This window comes from Chiloscyllium plagiosum, unplaced genomic scaffold (genome assembly GCF_037043375.1).
Source record: "Chiloscyllium plagiosum isolate Xiang-an unplaced genomic scaffold, Cpla_swu_hap1 HiC_scaffold_23, whole genome shotgun sequence".
NCBI lineage: Eukaryota > Metazoa > Chordata > Chondrichthyes > Orectolobiformes > Hemiscylliidae > Chiloscyllium > Chiloscyllium plagiosum.
Genome location: NW_028270161.1, coordinates 26,154,883 through 26,170,691, shown reverse-complemented (window position 1 = coordinate 26,170,691; position 15,809 = coordinate 26,154,883). Strand labels below are relative to the sequence as shown.

Genomic DNA, 15,809 nt, shown 5'->3' with positions numbered 1-15,809 from the left:
CACATATTACCTACCATATTGTTATACATCCTACAACTTAAAACACATTAACTCTGCACACTTAATTTTAAAGGAACACATAAAATTGAAAAAAAAATCCATCCCCCAGGAAAGGTGTTAGACATGAAACATGACTGATTCAACATCTAATTCATCACAGATGGTGCCTGATCTGCTAATTATTTCCAGTTTTTTGTGTTTACATAATAAATCAAGGCTACTGATCTGCAGTTTTAAAATGGATGAGGCAAAAACTGAACTACCATGACATCAAAAGAAACAAAATCTCAATTAAAAATTGTGACTTATTCACTGTAAATCAGTATCCTCAAAATCCATTTTGTGCTTTGTGCATTACCTTTATAATAATATAGTGTGTGTTACAACTCAGCTCAAGCACCGCAAACAGGAGATCTACTAAGATAAACAAAGGGTTAGAATTTCTGCTTAGGACTGAACTGCCAAGCTGGGAACAAATTGTGTTTTTGTTTTGAAAGTTCTCTCTTGAATTTTCTACACGTCAATGAATATGAATTCTGCCATGAATCAATACCAGTAGGGCAGTGTTTGGTCATTATTTTACAAGTTACATTAAGAAACATTCTTTCATATATTCAACAGCAGCAGTTCTGTGCAGTTTGATTGGTATAGCTCAAAACTAGCTTGTTGTTTAGTTCACCATCTTTCTAGCCTGGTTCTTAATCACCAACAATAGCTTTCATAAACCATAGAGATCTTTTGCTAGTGGTATTGCTGTATAGTAATAATTCATTAGTAAATTAAGAAAAATGGTTATTCAAAATCTTTTAAAACATGTCCAACGATGTCCATGCACCCAAACAACAATAGCTTAACTTGAAGGGTCTGTTTGAAGGCTAGCAAATAGATGCAATTAACAGAAATGCATTACAGTGATTCATTTGATCTGGGGTGTGGCCATTGTTGGAAGCATAGCTAACTTCAAGACAAGTTAGTGAAAAAAATCACAAATTTGTTTTGTGCTAGATGTAATTTGAGCTTGAAATCTTATGATCTTTTACACAGTTTGGACAATTTTGGTGGATTATGATCAAAATCTGATTGAGGGGAAATGTCAGGAGGAAATATTTTGCAGCTGGCGTATCCTACTGCACTTCAGAGTCGAAATCTAAAAATTTCCAGCTCTTTTTCCAATATCACACAGCACAAATCAAGGGTTTAGAAGCAACTGCCCACCAACAGAACTTAGAACACACCTGATCTCATGATGTGACGATCTAACCACTGAATTCTAGAACTTTCAATAAAATTAATGGGCAACAGTAATTGTTTTCTAAATAAAAAAGAATAATAATGCAAATATTCAACACAGTTATCCTATGCACTTATATATTCCAGTGCTTTATCCACCTTCATATTTGCAAAGTAAACATTAATCTAAGTTTGAAAAGAATAATTTTTATGCAACAATTTTTAAGCTATAATAACCTTACACTATACATCAAGGGTTTTGTGTTGCACGCCAAGATTGCACACTCTCCAAGAGTATTAAACAATTCAAGATTCCTAGTTTTCTTTAAGTTGGAGTTTTCTTGAACTGTCTTTGAAATTCAATATGAATAAAAACAAAATTGGTTTTCCAAGCATTAGTCATTCATTACCGACTTGAGTGCACCGACTCTTCCTCCAAATAAGGGATGTATATATGATCAAAAATTAACTAAATCTGAACATGGCTGAAAATGTGTTGCTGGAAAAGCGCAGCAGGTCAGGCAGCATCCAAGGAACAGGAGAATCGACGTTTCGGGCATAAGCCCTTCTTCAGGAATGAGGAAAGTATGTCCAGCAGGCTAAGATAAAAGGTAGGGAGGGGGGACTTGGGGGAGGGGCATTGGAAATGCGATAGGTGGAAGGAGGTCAAGGTGAGGGTGATGGGCTGGAGTGGGGTGGGGGCGGAGAGGTCAGGAAGAAGATTGCAGGTTAGGAAGGCGGTGCTGAGTTCAAGGGATTTGACTGAGACAAGGTTGGGGGGAGGGGAAATGAAGAAACTGGAGAAATCTGAGTTCATCCCTTGTGGTTGGAGGGTTCCTTGGCGGAAGATGATGTCATTCTTTACTGCAAGTGTTTTTCAAGAAAACTTTAAATCCACAGACTTTACAATATAAAATCAACTTTGTTAAAATGCTACATTTTTCTAAAATCTATTTATGGAAAAAAGTTAGATAAAGCTTACATATTTTTCATAGAATTGAACTCTACAAATATCAAAAGGATCTTTGAATTCATTCCTTATCTGTCCAGAAGCATACTTATTTGTCTGGTCACCGGTTTTGCTTTCCCAGGTCTAATTTGTTCCCACAATTAACCCAGGCAAATTTTGTCGAGCCTTCTTAAAATCTTAAAACTCTTAAAAGGTCTTTTTGAAATCTCAGCCTTTTGAAAATAAATGATCCAACTTTTTCAATGTATCATTCTGAGATGTTTCTCAGGGTATCAATATATTTGTTGACATCTTTTGATTATTTGTGCGTTTTATGACTAGTGTTCTTGAGTTCCCTGCCCTAAGACAAGTCCTTGGTGATCTTTCACATAATCACTGCAAGGTGGTATTTTACTTTTACTATAGGCAAGGCACAGAGGTAGGCTCCAAATCTACCTCAGCCAAAACTAAACCATGGGTTTTTAGATTAGATTAGATTACTTACAGTGTGGAAACAAGCCCTTCAGCCCAACAAGTCCACACCGACCCTCCGAAGAGCAACCCACCCAGACCCATTCCCCTACACCTAACACTACGGGCAATTTAGCATGGCCAATTCACCTAACCTGCACATCTTTTGTGACTGTGGGAGGAAACCGGAACAAACCCACACAGACACTGGGAGAATATGCAAACTCCACACAGTCACCCAAGGTGGGAATTGAACCCCAGGTCTCTGGCGCTGTGAGGCAGCAGTGCTAACCACTGTGCCACACTAATCTGATCCATATGCTAGCGTTTTAACCAACTGAGCTAACCAGCTGCCATTACGACTACTGCTAAAATGGAAGCTGACTAACATGCAACAGAAATAATTTAACAGTTTACTTTATAGTTTGATTTGAAAATGCAACCTTTTTTCCCCAAGTAGGAAAGTAGATAGTTTAACATCAGACATGCAAGCAAATCACCTGTCAAAGCTTACAGCCCTTCAGTTGTTTAAAATATTCTCAGTTTAGTTGAAACACATATCAATATTAGTCAATGGTGCAGAGACACTAATGGGCTGGAGCTTCTTTGTCATAACACAAACTATTGGAACATAATGATAACAGAGATGCTAGTCCAGCATTCCGAAGTAAAAAGACATTGGCAGTTTGGGAAGGGGAAGAATATAAGAGAGGGGGGCAGTGGGGGAGATAGAGATAGAAAATAAGTTTGCCCCAACTCCTGGGCTTGACCATTATTAACTCCTGCTGAAAGTAAAGGGAAGACAGGATTCAGATTGTGATGCCTGTCAAAATCTCTACAAATATAATCAAGGTTCAGACATAAAGATGGGCCATTTGAATGAGATATCAGAGTCATGTTGAAACAGTTCTGCAGCATGAATTGGTACCTTCAGGAGGAATTAGCAATAGACTATTAAATTGAAGTTTGTAAATACAAATGAACTTCAGATTGATATGAAGTGTTGCATTATACTATTGTAATGACTACATGAATAATGTTAAACCATACACATCATTCAACTGAACAGCAGCTGTCAAATCATTTGATATGACAGAATGCAAAGAAATGCAGGGTACAAGAGATCGAATGTAAAGTGTTTTGGGAAGGAAACAATTGGAATAGTCTAATTACAATCCTTCCTGGTGTAGATGTGGATGTACTTCTACAATATATTAGGAGACATGAGAGAAGCACACATATGTGCCATACGTAGTTGCGGTAAAGTCTCTCAACAGAGAGTGTGACAACTGGGTGGGGTTTAATCTGAAGGTCACCACATCTCAGGCAAGAAGTGGGGTTCAGAATGCGGGAACCTCATGGGTGAGCTCAGCCAGCACGGGAAATGAACTCACGCTGTTGGTGTCACTCTGTGCTAATAATCATCCAGTTAAAACGTGTTGTTGTACCCCATTGTAAGTAATGCTTTGGGAGATCTACCTAGTTATACATTAAAGTTTTGCATACATTGAAACATTTGCCAAATATGTTCTTTCCAAAGATGAACCCTCTATTTGAAGAGAAGGACAGCTTATTCATCAGAGACACTTAAGAACATATCATGAACATGTTTTGCACAAACGTTTGTATTGGCAAGCCAACGTTAGTCTCCACAGATGGCCATAGCTACCCATTTTACTAGCAAAAGCTTAAAATAAGCACATTTAAACCATGACACTATACAATTAATGTTCACAACCACTGAAATGAAGATACCATCTTCTATGCATATAATCACCATTGCCAAAAAAGCAAATTAACAATTATGGCATGTCAATTACAAAATCTCAATCTACATTTCAATATTTTGTTGCAGGACCCTCAAAATAAAGTGGAACATAGTTATTTTGTCACAATTGTGCTGCTAGAAGAACCTAGTCTGTGCCCCCTGCAAATTGTTAAACTAACCCTTCCTTGTAGATATGTAGAGATGTGTTCTATATCTAACAGTAACGATGTATAATATATTAATATGCTAAACACACCTTTAGCAAAATAAATAACTAAATGTAATTAAGATTTTACATACAGAACAATTGAAGACTCACTGTCATGGACAACTGAAAAGCATACATGTATTTAACCAAATTTGAGATCATTTTCTATGATGAGCTAATTCCAACGGGGAAGCAATTAATTGATGCAAGATGATTATAAAATTTCTTGGACATTTCCAACTCATTGTAGTTAGTTATTTCAAACAATTATTGATATTAGATTGGCAAACATACAATTTTTATAAATATTACAAGTCAATTAACCTTAACTGCAGATATAAAATATTACTGCATCTGCTAAATATTTTTCTTGAGTGAAATATGAAGCAGAGGTATATCTGCCTCATAGAAGGGGCTGACTAATCCGTGGGCTAGTGATTTCAGATCCTAAGAATGGACACATTCTGTGAAAATTAGCACCTAAACATCGATCGAAGGACTAAAATAGTAAACAACATGCTCTACATTTATATTTTAAGCATGTTTCACAACAGGAGAGAAGCAGAAAACCTATGTAAATAGCCCAGTGACATTATGCACATTAATTATGATCATTTGATTTATGTTATGGATTTATTCAGCAAAACACGTAAGAGATAGAAATCAATAAGCCTCAGCTAGCCTCAGCAAAGCAACAAGATGCCAAATTAAGAATAGATTCTGAAAAATATGTCAACCAATGCAGTGAAGCTTCTTTCAATGACGTTTAAACATTGGCAGCTCTTCTCCTCCCCTCCCTCCTTCCTTCCTTCAGATTTCCCACTGCCTGCTTTTAGCATCAATGGCTGGGTGCAATGCATGTTCGCTGTACCTTTCTGAAGAAGACGACTTTCCAGAGTTAACTGACATCAGCAGCTCAATCTTCTGCTTCGTTTCTGGAAAAATTAGAAAACGTTCAGAGCTGAGCACCTTTAGTTTTTCTTCAAATACCCAATGTCAATATTTAGATATTTTGGCTAAACTAGAATGAGGCCACAGGTTTCAAATGCTTCTGCGTGTACTGCTCATCACTGCTTCCGAAAAGAGAGAGAGAGAGGAGAGAAAGCTCCCGAGGAATCAGGCTTCACTAAAATATGCACATGACCGTTTATGAAAACAGGAAGTACAGTACCATTTTTTTCCCACAGTAGGGGTAGCTTTCCAGGCTGTACCAATAGACAATTTATGTCATACCAGATGGAATGATTATGCACGAGAACAGAAGTGCTTGAAAACTGAATCAGATGAATAGTTTGCTAAAGTGACGATTTCTTCTGACCTCAATCTTAACCAATGAAAACAACAATTTTACATCAGCTCCTTAACACTGCTGCAGCAGCAAACATTTCTCTTTTACAGCAAATTATATGCAGCTCGTCATATTTACAAATATATGCACAATCTCAATTGTTTGCGATAACAGGTAAGACAACACAATATTTCACAAAAGCATACATAAATCTCAAAGTATCCGAACATCTCCAACAATTAACAATTATTTTGTCTTGGTTGGCACAACCATACTGCTAGGGAACGAGTAAGCTCTTCTTCATTGATATTTGCCAGAAAATAACAAGAGAAAATAACCAATTAATGTAGTTAACATGCGTTAAGATATAAAACACCCTCAAAATCTCAAATACAGCAACTCAGAAGACAAAAGATTACTCTCTACTTCCAAACAAGTTCACATTTCAGATTAAATGCCTTCATCAAAATTAAAAAAGATGAACCCTTTATATGGTGCTTACAAAAAAAAGATAGAATAGGTAAAAGCCACATGCCACAATATCTACCTGTACAAGGAGGTAGCTACACTGTATAATAGGTTATGAACCTTATTTTCTAAAAGAAAGAAAAGTAGTTAAGTGTGCTGGACAGTATGCAAAATGTTATCAGTTGTCACAACTAACTGGGAATAATGCTCCACTGTTCACGTCATCATTAATTATAGGAATCTGAATGAGATCACCAAAACCCAATTTTCCTGACTGAGTGCTACCCAAGACCAAAGCAAACCACACCAAGTTTCTTCAGTAACAGCAAAAATAATTCTAATTATTGTAATGCACTAACATCAACAAGAACAAAGAAAAGAAAGAATTTCTAATTTACACAGCTTAAACTATAGAACCCAAACCCGCTCAAAAAGTATTAAGACAGGCAAAATACAGATGGCTGAACACATATACCATGGATGGAAAATAATATAGACATAGTAACCAAAAATCCAAATATCAAAAGTTCAAAGCAAAGGGTGGGAGGTCTTTTCTCTCTCACAGCTCTTTTTGAGTTTTCCCAATAGTAAGAGACATTGTTGTCTGTACAGTGTTGGTTATTGTTCAATGCAATAGTTGATTCAAACTTAGGTATGGTCTTGTATGAATTCTTTTCTTTTAAAGTTATCTGGGATTTTCTGTCCTTTTTCCCCTGACACAAAGAGGGGCATAAAGAAATGCAGTCTATAGGCAATGGATGTTTTTCACTCAGGTGTTGCTCTTGGCACTATAGCTTTGTATCACTCTGAAGTTCGTCCAGAAAGCAGTTACCGGGAAGAATTTTCTTCTCAAGATTCATGGTGCTGTTCAATGTTGACTCCTCCCTCTTTTTTTGCTTCCAGAAAGCAACATCGTATTGCATAGCTAATAATATGCAACACTTGATTTTCAAGTTGCAAACAACTTTCCTGATTTTTCAATCATAGCTGTACAACTTCCATTTGAGTTTAGAGGCTGAAAAACATGAATACGTGGTCTCTTATATTAACAAACTATGCAAAAGGCATCATAAAGACAAATGTGAATAGGTTCAAAGGTGTGAAGGAAAATCAAGAATCTGAAATGTTAATTAAGTCTGCTTATTTCTCAATGGATGCTACCAGACCTGCTACGTATTGCCAGTATTTTCAGCTTTTATCTCAGATGGGTCATTGCTAGGAACATCACTTTCATTATAATCCAACATACTTTATATAACAATTAGGTAAATTCAAAATTTGCTGATGATATTAAATTCATAGGAGTGACGTAAAGTAGGTATGGTTCAACTACATGCAACAGGATATGGATGGTCTTGCAGAATGGGTATACAAATGCAAGATAGAAATTCAATAGAAAAGTGTGACAAAATGCATTTTGGCAGAAGCAACATAGAGACAATATATGGTTTATCTTTGAAGATGGCATGACAGATATAGAGAGTTGTTAGCAAAGGATATGGGATCTTGGGCTTCCCAAGTAGAATGCACTGAAGGAAGCAGTAGAAGTTTACCAAAATGGTTCCAGGATTTGGGGGGATTTTGGTTCTATTCCTCTCAGGGACCTTCACATTTTTCCTAAAGTGTGATGACCAAAACAACACACAGAATCAGAGTTGGGACCTAACCAGATATTTATAAAAGGTTCAGCATAACCTCTCTGCCTTTGTATCAATGCCTCTATTCATTTATTTATTAATCATTCTTTCAGGAAATGTGGGCTTGGCATTTATTGACAATCCCTACTTACACATAAGTTGTAGTGAGTTTCTGCTTGAACCACTGCAGTCCACTTGGTGTATTTTGATCAAGTGACAGTGAAGGAAAGGCAATATATTTCAAACTCACAATCTTGAATGACTTTTAGAGGTGGTGTTCCCATGTATCTGATGCCTTTGTCCTTCCAGGTGGTAGTGGTCATGGGTTTAGAAGGTGCTGTCAAAGGAACTTTGGTGAATTTCTGTAGTGCAACTTGCAGATGGCACACACTGCTGCTATTACATGTCAGTAGTGGAGACAATTAATATTTGTTGGAGCTTTGGGGTGGGTGGGGGAAGAGACAGAGAGAGAGCGAACAAGATTGTGCAAGAGAGAGGAGATTTGATATTCCAATGCACTCCTGACTTCTGCCTTATAGATGGTGGACAGACTTTGGGGGATTGAAGGGATGACTTACTCACTACACAATTCCTTATGTTTGACCTGCTCATCAGGAGGATTCAGTGATGGCATGTCACTGAATGTGAAAAGGGCGAGAGGTGACATGAGATAAATCACCACTAGAGGATGGTGCATGTCTAAAATTCGCTTCCCAGTTTGGTGGTTGTGGTGAAAACCCTCAATTCATTCAAAAAGAACCCAGACCTGTACCTGAAGTGCTGTAACATGCAAGACTATGACTAGATGCTGTAAGTGGGATTAGAATGAGTGGCTAGTTTATTCAGTTGGCACAGACACGATGGGCTGAATGGCCTCAGTCTGGGCTGTAGATTTTCCATGCTCCTACGCTAATTAAACATTCTGCTGCACACATCAAATAGCAAATGTGATCTGGACAAATCCAATGAATTTCTCAGCAATTCCTCCTCCCAGTGAGCCATCAAATCTCAATAAATTTCATAAGGTTTTTTACCATTTGTCTGATCTAGCTTTGAAACTCCCTCTTGAAAGCTGGACTATTGCGAACTGCTTCAACAACCACTCCTTTTCTCATTCAATCAGACTCTGGGAGTCTGCAATCCGTTAGACTGCAAAACTGCACTCCGGTACTTATTCACAAGTAAAACTCCAGCTCTCTGTTGTTCCGTTATTGGTCAGAGCATTGAATATAGGAGTTGGGAGGCCATGTTGCAGCTGTACAGGACATTGGTTAGGCTACTTTTGGAATATTATGCATAATTCTGGTCTCCTTCCTATTGCAAAGTTGTTGTGAAACTTGAAAGGTTTCAGAAAAGATTTACAAAGGATGTTGCCAGGATTGGAGGATTTGAACTATAGGCTGGGGCTGTTTTCCCTGGAGTGTCGAAGGCTGAGGGGTGACCTTATAGAGGTTGATAAAATCATGAGCATGGACAGGGTAAATAGACAATGTATTTTCCCTAGGGTGGGAGAGTCCAGAACCAAGGGCATATATTTAGGGTGAGAAGGGAAAAATTTAAAAAGGACCTAAGGGGCAACTATTTCATGGTTGGTGAGTGTATGGAATGAACTGCCAGCGGATGTGGTGGAAGCTGGTACAATTACAACATTTAAAAGGCATCTGGATGAGTATATGAATAGGAAGGGTTTAGAGGGATATGGGCCAAGTGTTGGCAAATGGAACTAGATTAACTTAGGGTATCTGATCGGCATGAACGAATTGGACTGAAGGGTCTGTTTCCGTGCTGTATGTCTCTGTGACAGCTAGCTCCAACAAGCTAAACATGTCTCTGGGTTTTCTGTATGAAGGAAATACTGCATGTGAGCTATTCAACCCTGTTTTCTCAGTTGCACTGAAGTAGTAATGCTTGCAGGCATCTTTCAAGTCCTTCGCTGCAAAGCCCAGCGACCTCCCACTTTCTCAATTCCCAAGACTACTGCTGAATTCTGATTCAAACTCTTACCTGGTCAGTAATTCCTAGAATTTCTTCCTTGAGTTTGCTCTAATAGCACGAGCCATTCAACTGCTCTTGAATTAATAACTGTAAAAAAGCTGATAATCAGCCTTCCTAAACTGGAGTCTGTCCTTATGTCTTTTTCTTAATTAAACTGAAACTGATGCACTTTGTATATATGTTGGTCCACATACCATTTATTATACAGCATTGGGTTATTGGTGAGACAGATGTCTTGAAACTTATTTGCACCGTTAACAACTTACATGGCTAAAAGATAACAGAACTACACACAACGTCTGGTTATGTGCTTACTGGCTGAGGACACTACAATTAATCTATAATACAGATGGAATGACCGCAGACAAGGTGTGTACTGTTATACTGGAACATCAGATGTCAGGATGTGAGAGTGTGAAAGAGAGAGGAATGGAGAGAGAGAGAGAGAGAGAGAGAGAGAGAGAGAGAGAGAAAACGTGTACGAGGGGGATGAGAGCAATAGAGGGAGAGAAAGAGAGAGGTTAAAAATCACAACATCAGGTTATAGTCCAACAGGTTTATTTGAAAGTACAAGCTTTTGAAGCACTGCTCCTTAGTCAGGTAGATAGGGGACAGGATCACCCCCTGGTGGACTATAACCTGGTGTTGTGAGATTTTTAAACTTTGTCCCCCCCGCATGCAGAAAGAGAGAGAGCACACGCACATGGCCAGCAAGACAATGTGAGCGTGGCGAGAGAAAGTGAGCGAGCGATCGCGGCCACAGAGAGAGAGAGCGAGAGCGAGAAAAAAAAAGAGAGAGAGAAAAAGAGAATGCAAAACAGTGAGCACGAGAGAGCAAGCAGGAGAAAGCGAAAGCATGAGAGACAGAGCAAGAGAAAGCGAGAGCTTTGAGACAGCACGCGAGATCGAGAGAGTGCGCATCCAGTGAGAGAGCTTGCGCAGTGTGAGGGAATGAGAGTCAATGAGCGCGAGAGTGAACGAGCGCGGGAGCAAGAGACAGTGAGAGCGACCGAGACGCCAGAGCAAGAACAAGAGCGAGAGCAAGAGCACGAACAAGTGTGCGAACAAACCCGAAAGAGCATGAGAGTGAATGAGCGCGAGGGAGTGAGTGAGAGTGATTGAGTGAGTGTGAGAGCAAGTGAGCAAGCAAGCATGAACAAGTGTGAGAGAGTGCGAATGACAGAGCGAGAGCAGGGCAGACAGCAAGAGCGAGCGTGCGTGAGACAGCATGTGGAAGAGAGCAAGAGCTAACGAGTGCAAGAAAGCGAGTGAGCAAGAGAGCGTGAGAGTGAACAAGCACAAACCAAATGAGCGAGTGAACATGCGAGACTGAACGTGCGCGATAGCAAGAGAGAATGCGTGAGAGGGAGGGAGAGAGAGAGAGAGAGAGAGAGAGAGAGAGAGAGAGAGAACGAGAGAGAGAGAGAACGAGCGTGTGAGAGTGAACGCGCGAGATCAACAGTAAGACAGAGGGCGAGACACAGCAAGGGAGAGGGAGAGTGAGAGCGAGAGAGAAGCAGCATGAGAAACCGAATGCGTGAGAGTGAACACGCGAGCCTGAATGTGCGCGAGAGCGAGAGAAAGCGCGTGAGAGAGAGGGAGAGTGAACGGGCACAAGAAAGCAAGAGCGCAAGAGTGAACGTGCAAGACCAAGGCCGAGATAGAGGGCGAGAGAGCACAAGCACAAGAAAGCAAGAGCTCGAGAGAGAGTGCGAGCATGGGAGCGAACGCAGGAGAGAGAGGGCATGAGAGAGAGACTGCGCGAGAACAAGAGTGCACGAGAGAACGAGCATGAAAGTGAGAGCGTCCGAGAGAATGCAAGAGTGCGCGAGAAATTGAAAACGCACGAAAGAGCATGCGCACGCAAGAGAGACCAAACGCGAAAGAGACTGAGCGTGAAAGAGAGAGAGCGCGAGAGAATGCGGGAGAGCAAACGAGCGCAAAAGAGCGAGAGTGAATGCGCGAAATCGAACAAGGGAGAGCGAGAGTGAGAGCGAATGAGCATGAGAAACCCAGTGCGTGCGAGTGAACACGCAAGATTGAACATGCATGAACGCATGAGAGAACGCAAGAGAGCGTGTGAGAGTGAGAGTGAACGAGCACAAGAAAGGTGAGAGTGCAAGAGTGAATGCGTGCGATCAAGGCCGAGATAGAGGGAGAGAGAGCAAGCACAAGAAAGCGAGACTGCGAGCACGCGAGAGAACACATGCACGAGTACACGAGAGTGAACGAGCATGAGAAAGTGAGAGCGAGAGCAAGTGTGCGAGAATGAGAGAACACGAAAGCGTGCATAAGAGCATGAGAAAGTGAGAGCGCACAAGAGAACGTGCATAAGAAAGCGCAAGAGTGCACGAGAGTGACAGCGAACGAGGGCGAACGACCACGAGAGCAAGACAAAGCATGAGAGACAGCGTGCGAGAGAGAGAGAGAGAGCACACGAGGCAGAGAGAGCGCACGTGTGCAAGGAACAGAGCGCGAATGCGAGAGAACAAGAGTGAACGAGCGCGAGAAATCGAGAGTGCGCAACAGAGCGCACATGAGGGAGCACACGAGTGAGTGCACACAGGAGAGCACACGAGAGCAAATGAGCATGACAAAGCGAGAGTGAACGTGCACAAGAGTGAACATGCGAGACGGAACACACGAGAGCAAGAAAGCGCGAGAGAGGGATAGTGAACGAGCAAGAGAAAGCAAGAGTGCGAGAGTGAACACAAGATAGAGCGAGCACAAGAGTGCGCAAGAGAGAATGGGCACAAGAAAGCGAGAGCGAGAGCAAGCACGTGAGTGCAAAAAGGAGCATGTGGAGAAAGCACGAGCGTGAAAGACAGCGAGAGTGAAAGACAGTGAGAGCGTGAGTGAGAGAATGCGAGAGAGTGAACGCAAATGAGCACGAATGAGCATGAGGGAGCAAGTTAGTGCGAATGAACGTGAGTGCAAGATCGAGCGAGCAAACATAAACAAGCGCGAAAGCAAGCGAATGAGGGCGAGCGCAAGAAAGGGCGGACACAAGAGAGAAAACAAGAGATCAAACGAGAAGAAGAGGGAATGAACACGGCGCGAAGACAGATGAGCAGTGAAAGTGAGATAGAGTGCGAGAAAGCTAGAGCGTGGGCATGAGATTGTGAGAGAGCGAGAGTGCACGAAAGAGCATGGATGAGAAAGCGCAAGTGAGCGCATGCAAGAGGGAGAGCGCGAAAGAGAGCAAGAGCAAAAGAAAGCGCGAGCATGCAAGAGGGCGTGCGCGCACGAGAGAGCGTGAGAGAGAGAGCGTGCAAGAGAGGCATGAGAGAGTGAGCACAGGAGTGAGCGCAAGAGAGAGCATGAGACAGAGTGCGAGAGAACGAATGAGGACAAGAAAGCGAGAGTGCAGAAGTGAAACTGCAAGCACAAGAGCAAGCGTGCGAGAATGACCGCGCGAGAGAGTGGGTGCAAGTGCGAGAAAGAGAGAGCATGAGGCGTAGCCGCGAGACAGAGAGTGAGTGCAAGAGAGAATGAGTGCGAGAGCGAGAGCGAGCAGAAGGGACCGCACAAAAGGGACTGAAAGCGAATGAATGGAAGACAGAGCGAGAGAGAAAACACGAAAGGGACTAAGTGCGAGAGAGAAGGCAGCGAGAAAGAAGAAGACGCGAGAGGGCGTGAGAGAGAGAGGGAGAGAGGGCGTGAGAGAGAGAGAGGGAGAGGGAGAGAGAGTACGCGTGAGAGAGGGCGGGGTAGAGAAGAGGGCGAGAGAGAGAGAAGGGCGAGAGAGAGAGAGAGGGCGAGAGAGAGAGAGAGGGCGAGAGAGAGAGAGAGGAGCGAGAGAGAGAGAGGGCGAGAGAGAGAGAGAGGGCGAGAGAGAAGAGAGAGGGCGAGAGAGAGAGAGAGGGCGAGAGAGAGAGGCGAGAGAGAGAGGGCGAGAGAGAGAGGGCGAGAGAGAGAGGGCGAGAGAGAGAGGCGAGAGAGAGAGGGGCAGAGAGAGAGGGCGAGAGAGAGAGAGGGCGAGAGAGAGAGGGCGAGAGAGAGAGGGCGAGAGAGAGAGGGCGAGAGAGAGAGGGCAGAGAGAGAGAGGGCGAGAGAGAGAGGGCGAGAGAGAGAGGGGCGAGAGAGAGAGAGAGGGCGAGAGAGAGAGAGAGGGCGAGAGAGAGAGAGGGGGCGAGGAAGAGAGAAGAGGGCGAGAGAGAGAGAGAGCGAGAGAGAGGGGGCGAGAGAGAGGGCGCAGAGAGAGAGGGCGCGAGAGAGAGGGGCGCGAGAGAGAGGCGCAGAGAGAGGGCGCGAGAGAGAGGGCGCGAGAAAGAGAGGCGCGAGAGAGACAGAGAGAGAGACAGAGAGAGAGACAGAGAGAGAGACAGAGAGAGAGAGTGGCGAGAGAGGAGCGAGAGAGAGGGGGGGGGGCGAGAGAGGGCGAGAGCGAGAGCCCGCGAGAAAGGGCGAGAGAGAGAGAGAGAGATGGGGGCGAGAGAGAGAGAGAGAGAGCGAGAGAGAGAGCGAGAGAGAGAGCGAGAGCGAGAGGAGCGAGAGAGAGGGCGAGAGAGAGGGCGAGAGAGAGGGCGGGAGAGAGAGGGCGAGAGAGAGGGGCGAGAGAGAGGGCGAGAGAGAGGGCGAGAGAGAGGGCGAGAGAGGGGCGAGAGAGAGGGCGAGAGAGAGAGGGAGAGAGAGAGGGAGAGAGAGAGGGAGAGAGAGAGGGAGAGAGAGGGCGAAGAGAGAGGGCGGAGAGAGGCGAGAGAGAGGGCGAGAGAGAGGGCGAGAGAGAAGGCGGAGAGAGGGAGAGAGAGGGGCGAGAGAGAGGGCGAGAGAGAGGGCGAGAGAGAGGGCGAGAGAGAGGGCGGGAGAGAGGGCGAGAGAGGGGGCGAGGAGAGAGAGGGCGAGAGAGAGGGCGGAGAGAGAGAGAGAGAGAGAGAGAGAGAGAGGGCGAGAGAGAGAGAGAGAGGAGAGGGGGCGAGGAGAGAGAGTGGGCCGAGAAGAGAGAGAGAGAGAGAGAGAGAGTGTGCGCCGAGAGAGAGAGAGAGAGGGAGAGGGGCGAGAGAGAGGGCGTGGGGGCAGAGAGAGAGAGAGGCGAGAGAGAGAGAGAGAGGAGAGAGAGAGAGAGAGAGAGAGAGAGAGAGAGAGAGAGAGGGCGAGAGAGAGGGGGAGAGAGAGAGAGGCGAGAGAGAGAGAGCGAGAGAGGGCGAGTGAGCGACAAAGAGAGAGGAGCGAGCGAGAGAGAGGGGAAGGCGAGAGAGGAGAGATAGGGCGAGAGAGAGAGAGAGAGGGCGAGAGAGAGAGAAGAGGGCGAGAGAGAGAGAGGAGAGGGGCGAGAGAGAGAGAGAGAGAGAGGGCGAGAGAGAGCGAGAGAGGAGGGCGAGAGAGGAGCGAGAGAGGGCGAGTGAGCGACAAAGAGTGAGGAGCGAGCGAGAGAGAGGGGAGGCGAGCGAGAGAGAGGGAGGCGAGCGAGCGAGAGAGAGGGGGCGAGAGAGAGAGAGGGGGGCGAGAGAGAGAGAGGGGGGCGAGAGAGAGAGAGAGGGGGGAGAGAGAGAGAGAGAGGGGGCGAGAGAGAGAGAGAGAGGGGGGCGAGAGAGAGAGAGGGGGCGAGAGAGAGAGAGAGAGGGGGGCGAGAGAGAGAGAGAGAGGGGGGCGAGAGAGAGAGAGGGGGGGCGAGAGAGAGAGAGAGAGAGGGGGGCGAGAGAGAGAGAGAGGGGGGCAGAGAGAGAGAGAGGAAGGGGGGGCGAGAGAGAGAGGGGGGCGAGAGAGAGAGAGAGGGGGGGCGAGAGAGAGAGAGAGAGGGGGCGAGAGAGAGAGAGAGGGGGGCGAGGAGAGAGGAGAGAGGGGGGCGAGAGAGA

At 44.4% G+C, this 15,809-nt stretch overlaps 1 protein-coding gene across 6 annotated transcripts in view; it reads right to left on the bottom strand.

Annotated features, from left to right (window-relative positions):
- Positions 1 to 15,809, bottom strand: part of srpk2 (SRSF protein kinase 2) — a 217,367-nt gene that overhangs the window by 131,633 nt on the left and 69,925 nt on the right. For 4 of the 6 annotated variants that reach the window (XM_087999496.1, XM_087999495.1, XM_087999494.1 and 1 more), the window contains one exon: positions 5,498 to 5,561. The exons of 1 other annotated variant lie outside the window; for it this stretch is intronic. In XM_087999496.1, coding sequence (XP_087855622.1) covers positions 5,498 to 5,535 — 38 coding nt within the window. In that variant the 5' untranslated portion in view covers positions 5,536 to 5,561. Of the gene's footprint in view, positions 1 to 5,497; positions 7,398 to 15,809 lie in introns of those variants that run through there. One more of the 6 variants, XM_087999498.1, reaches the window with a different exon arrangement.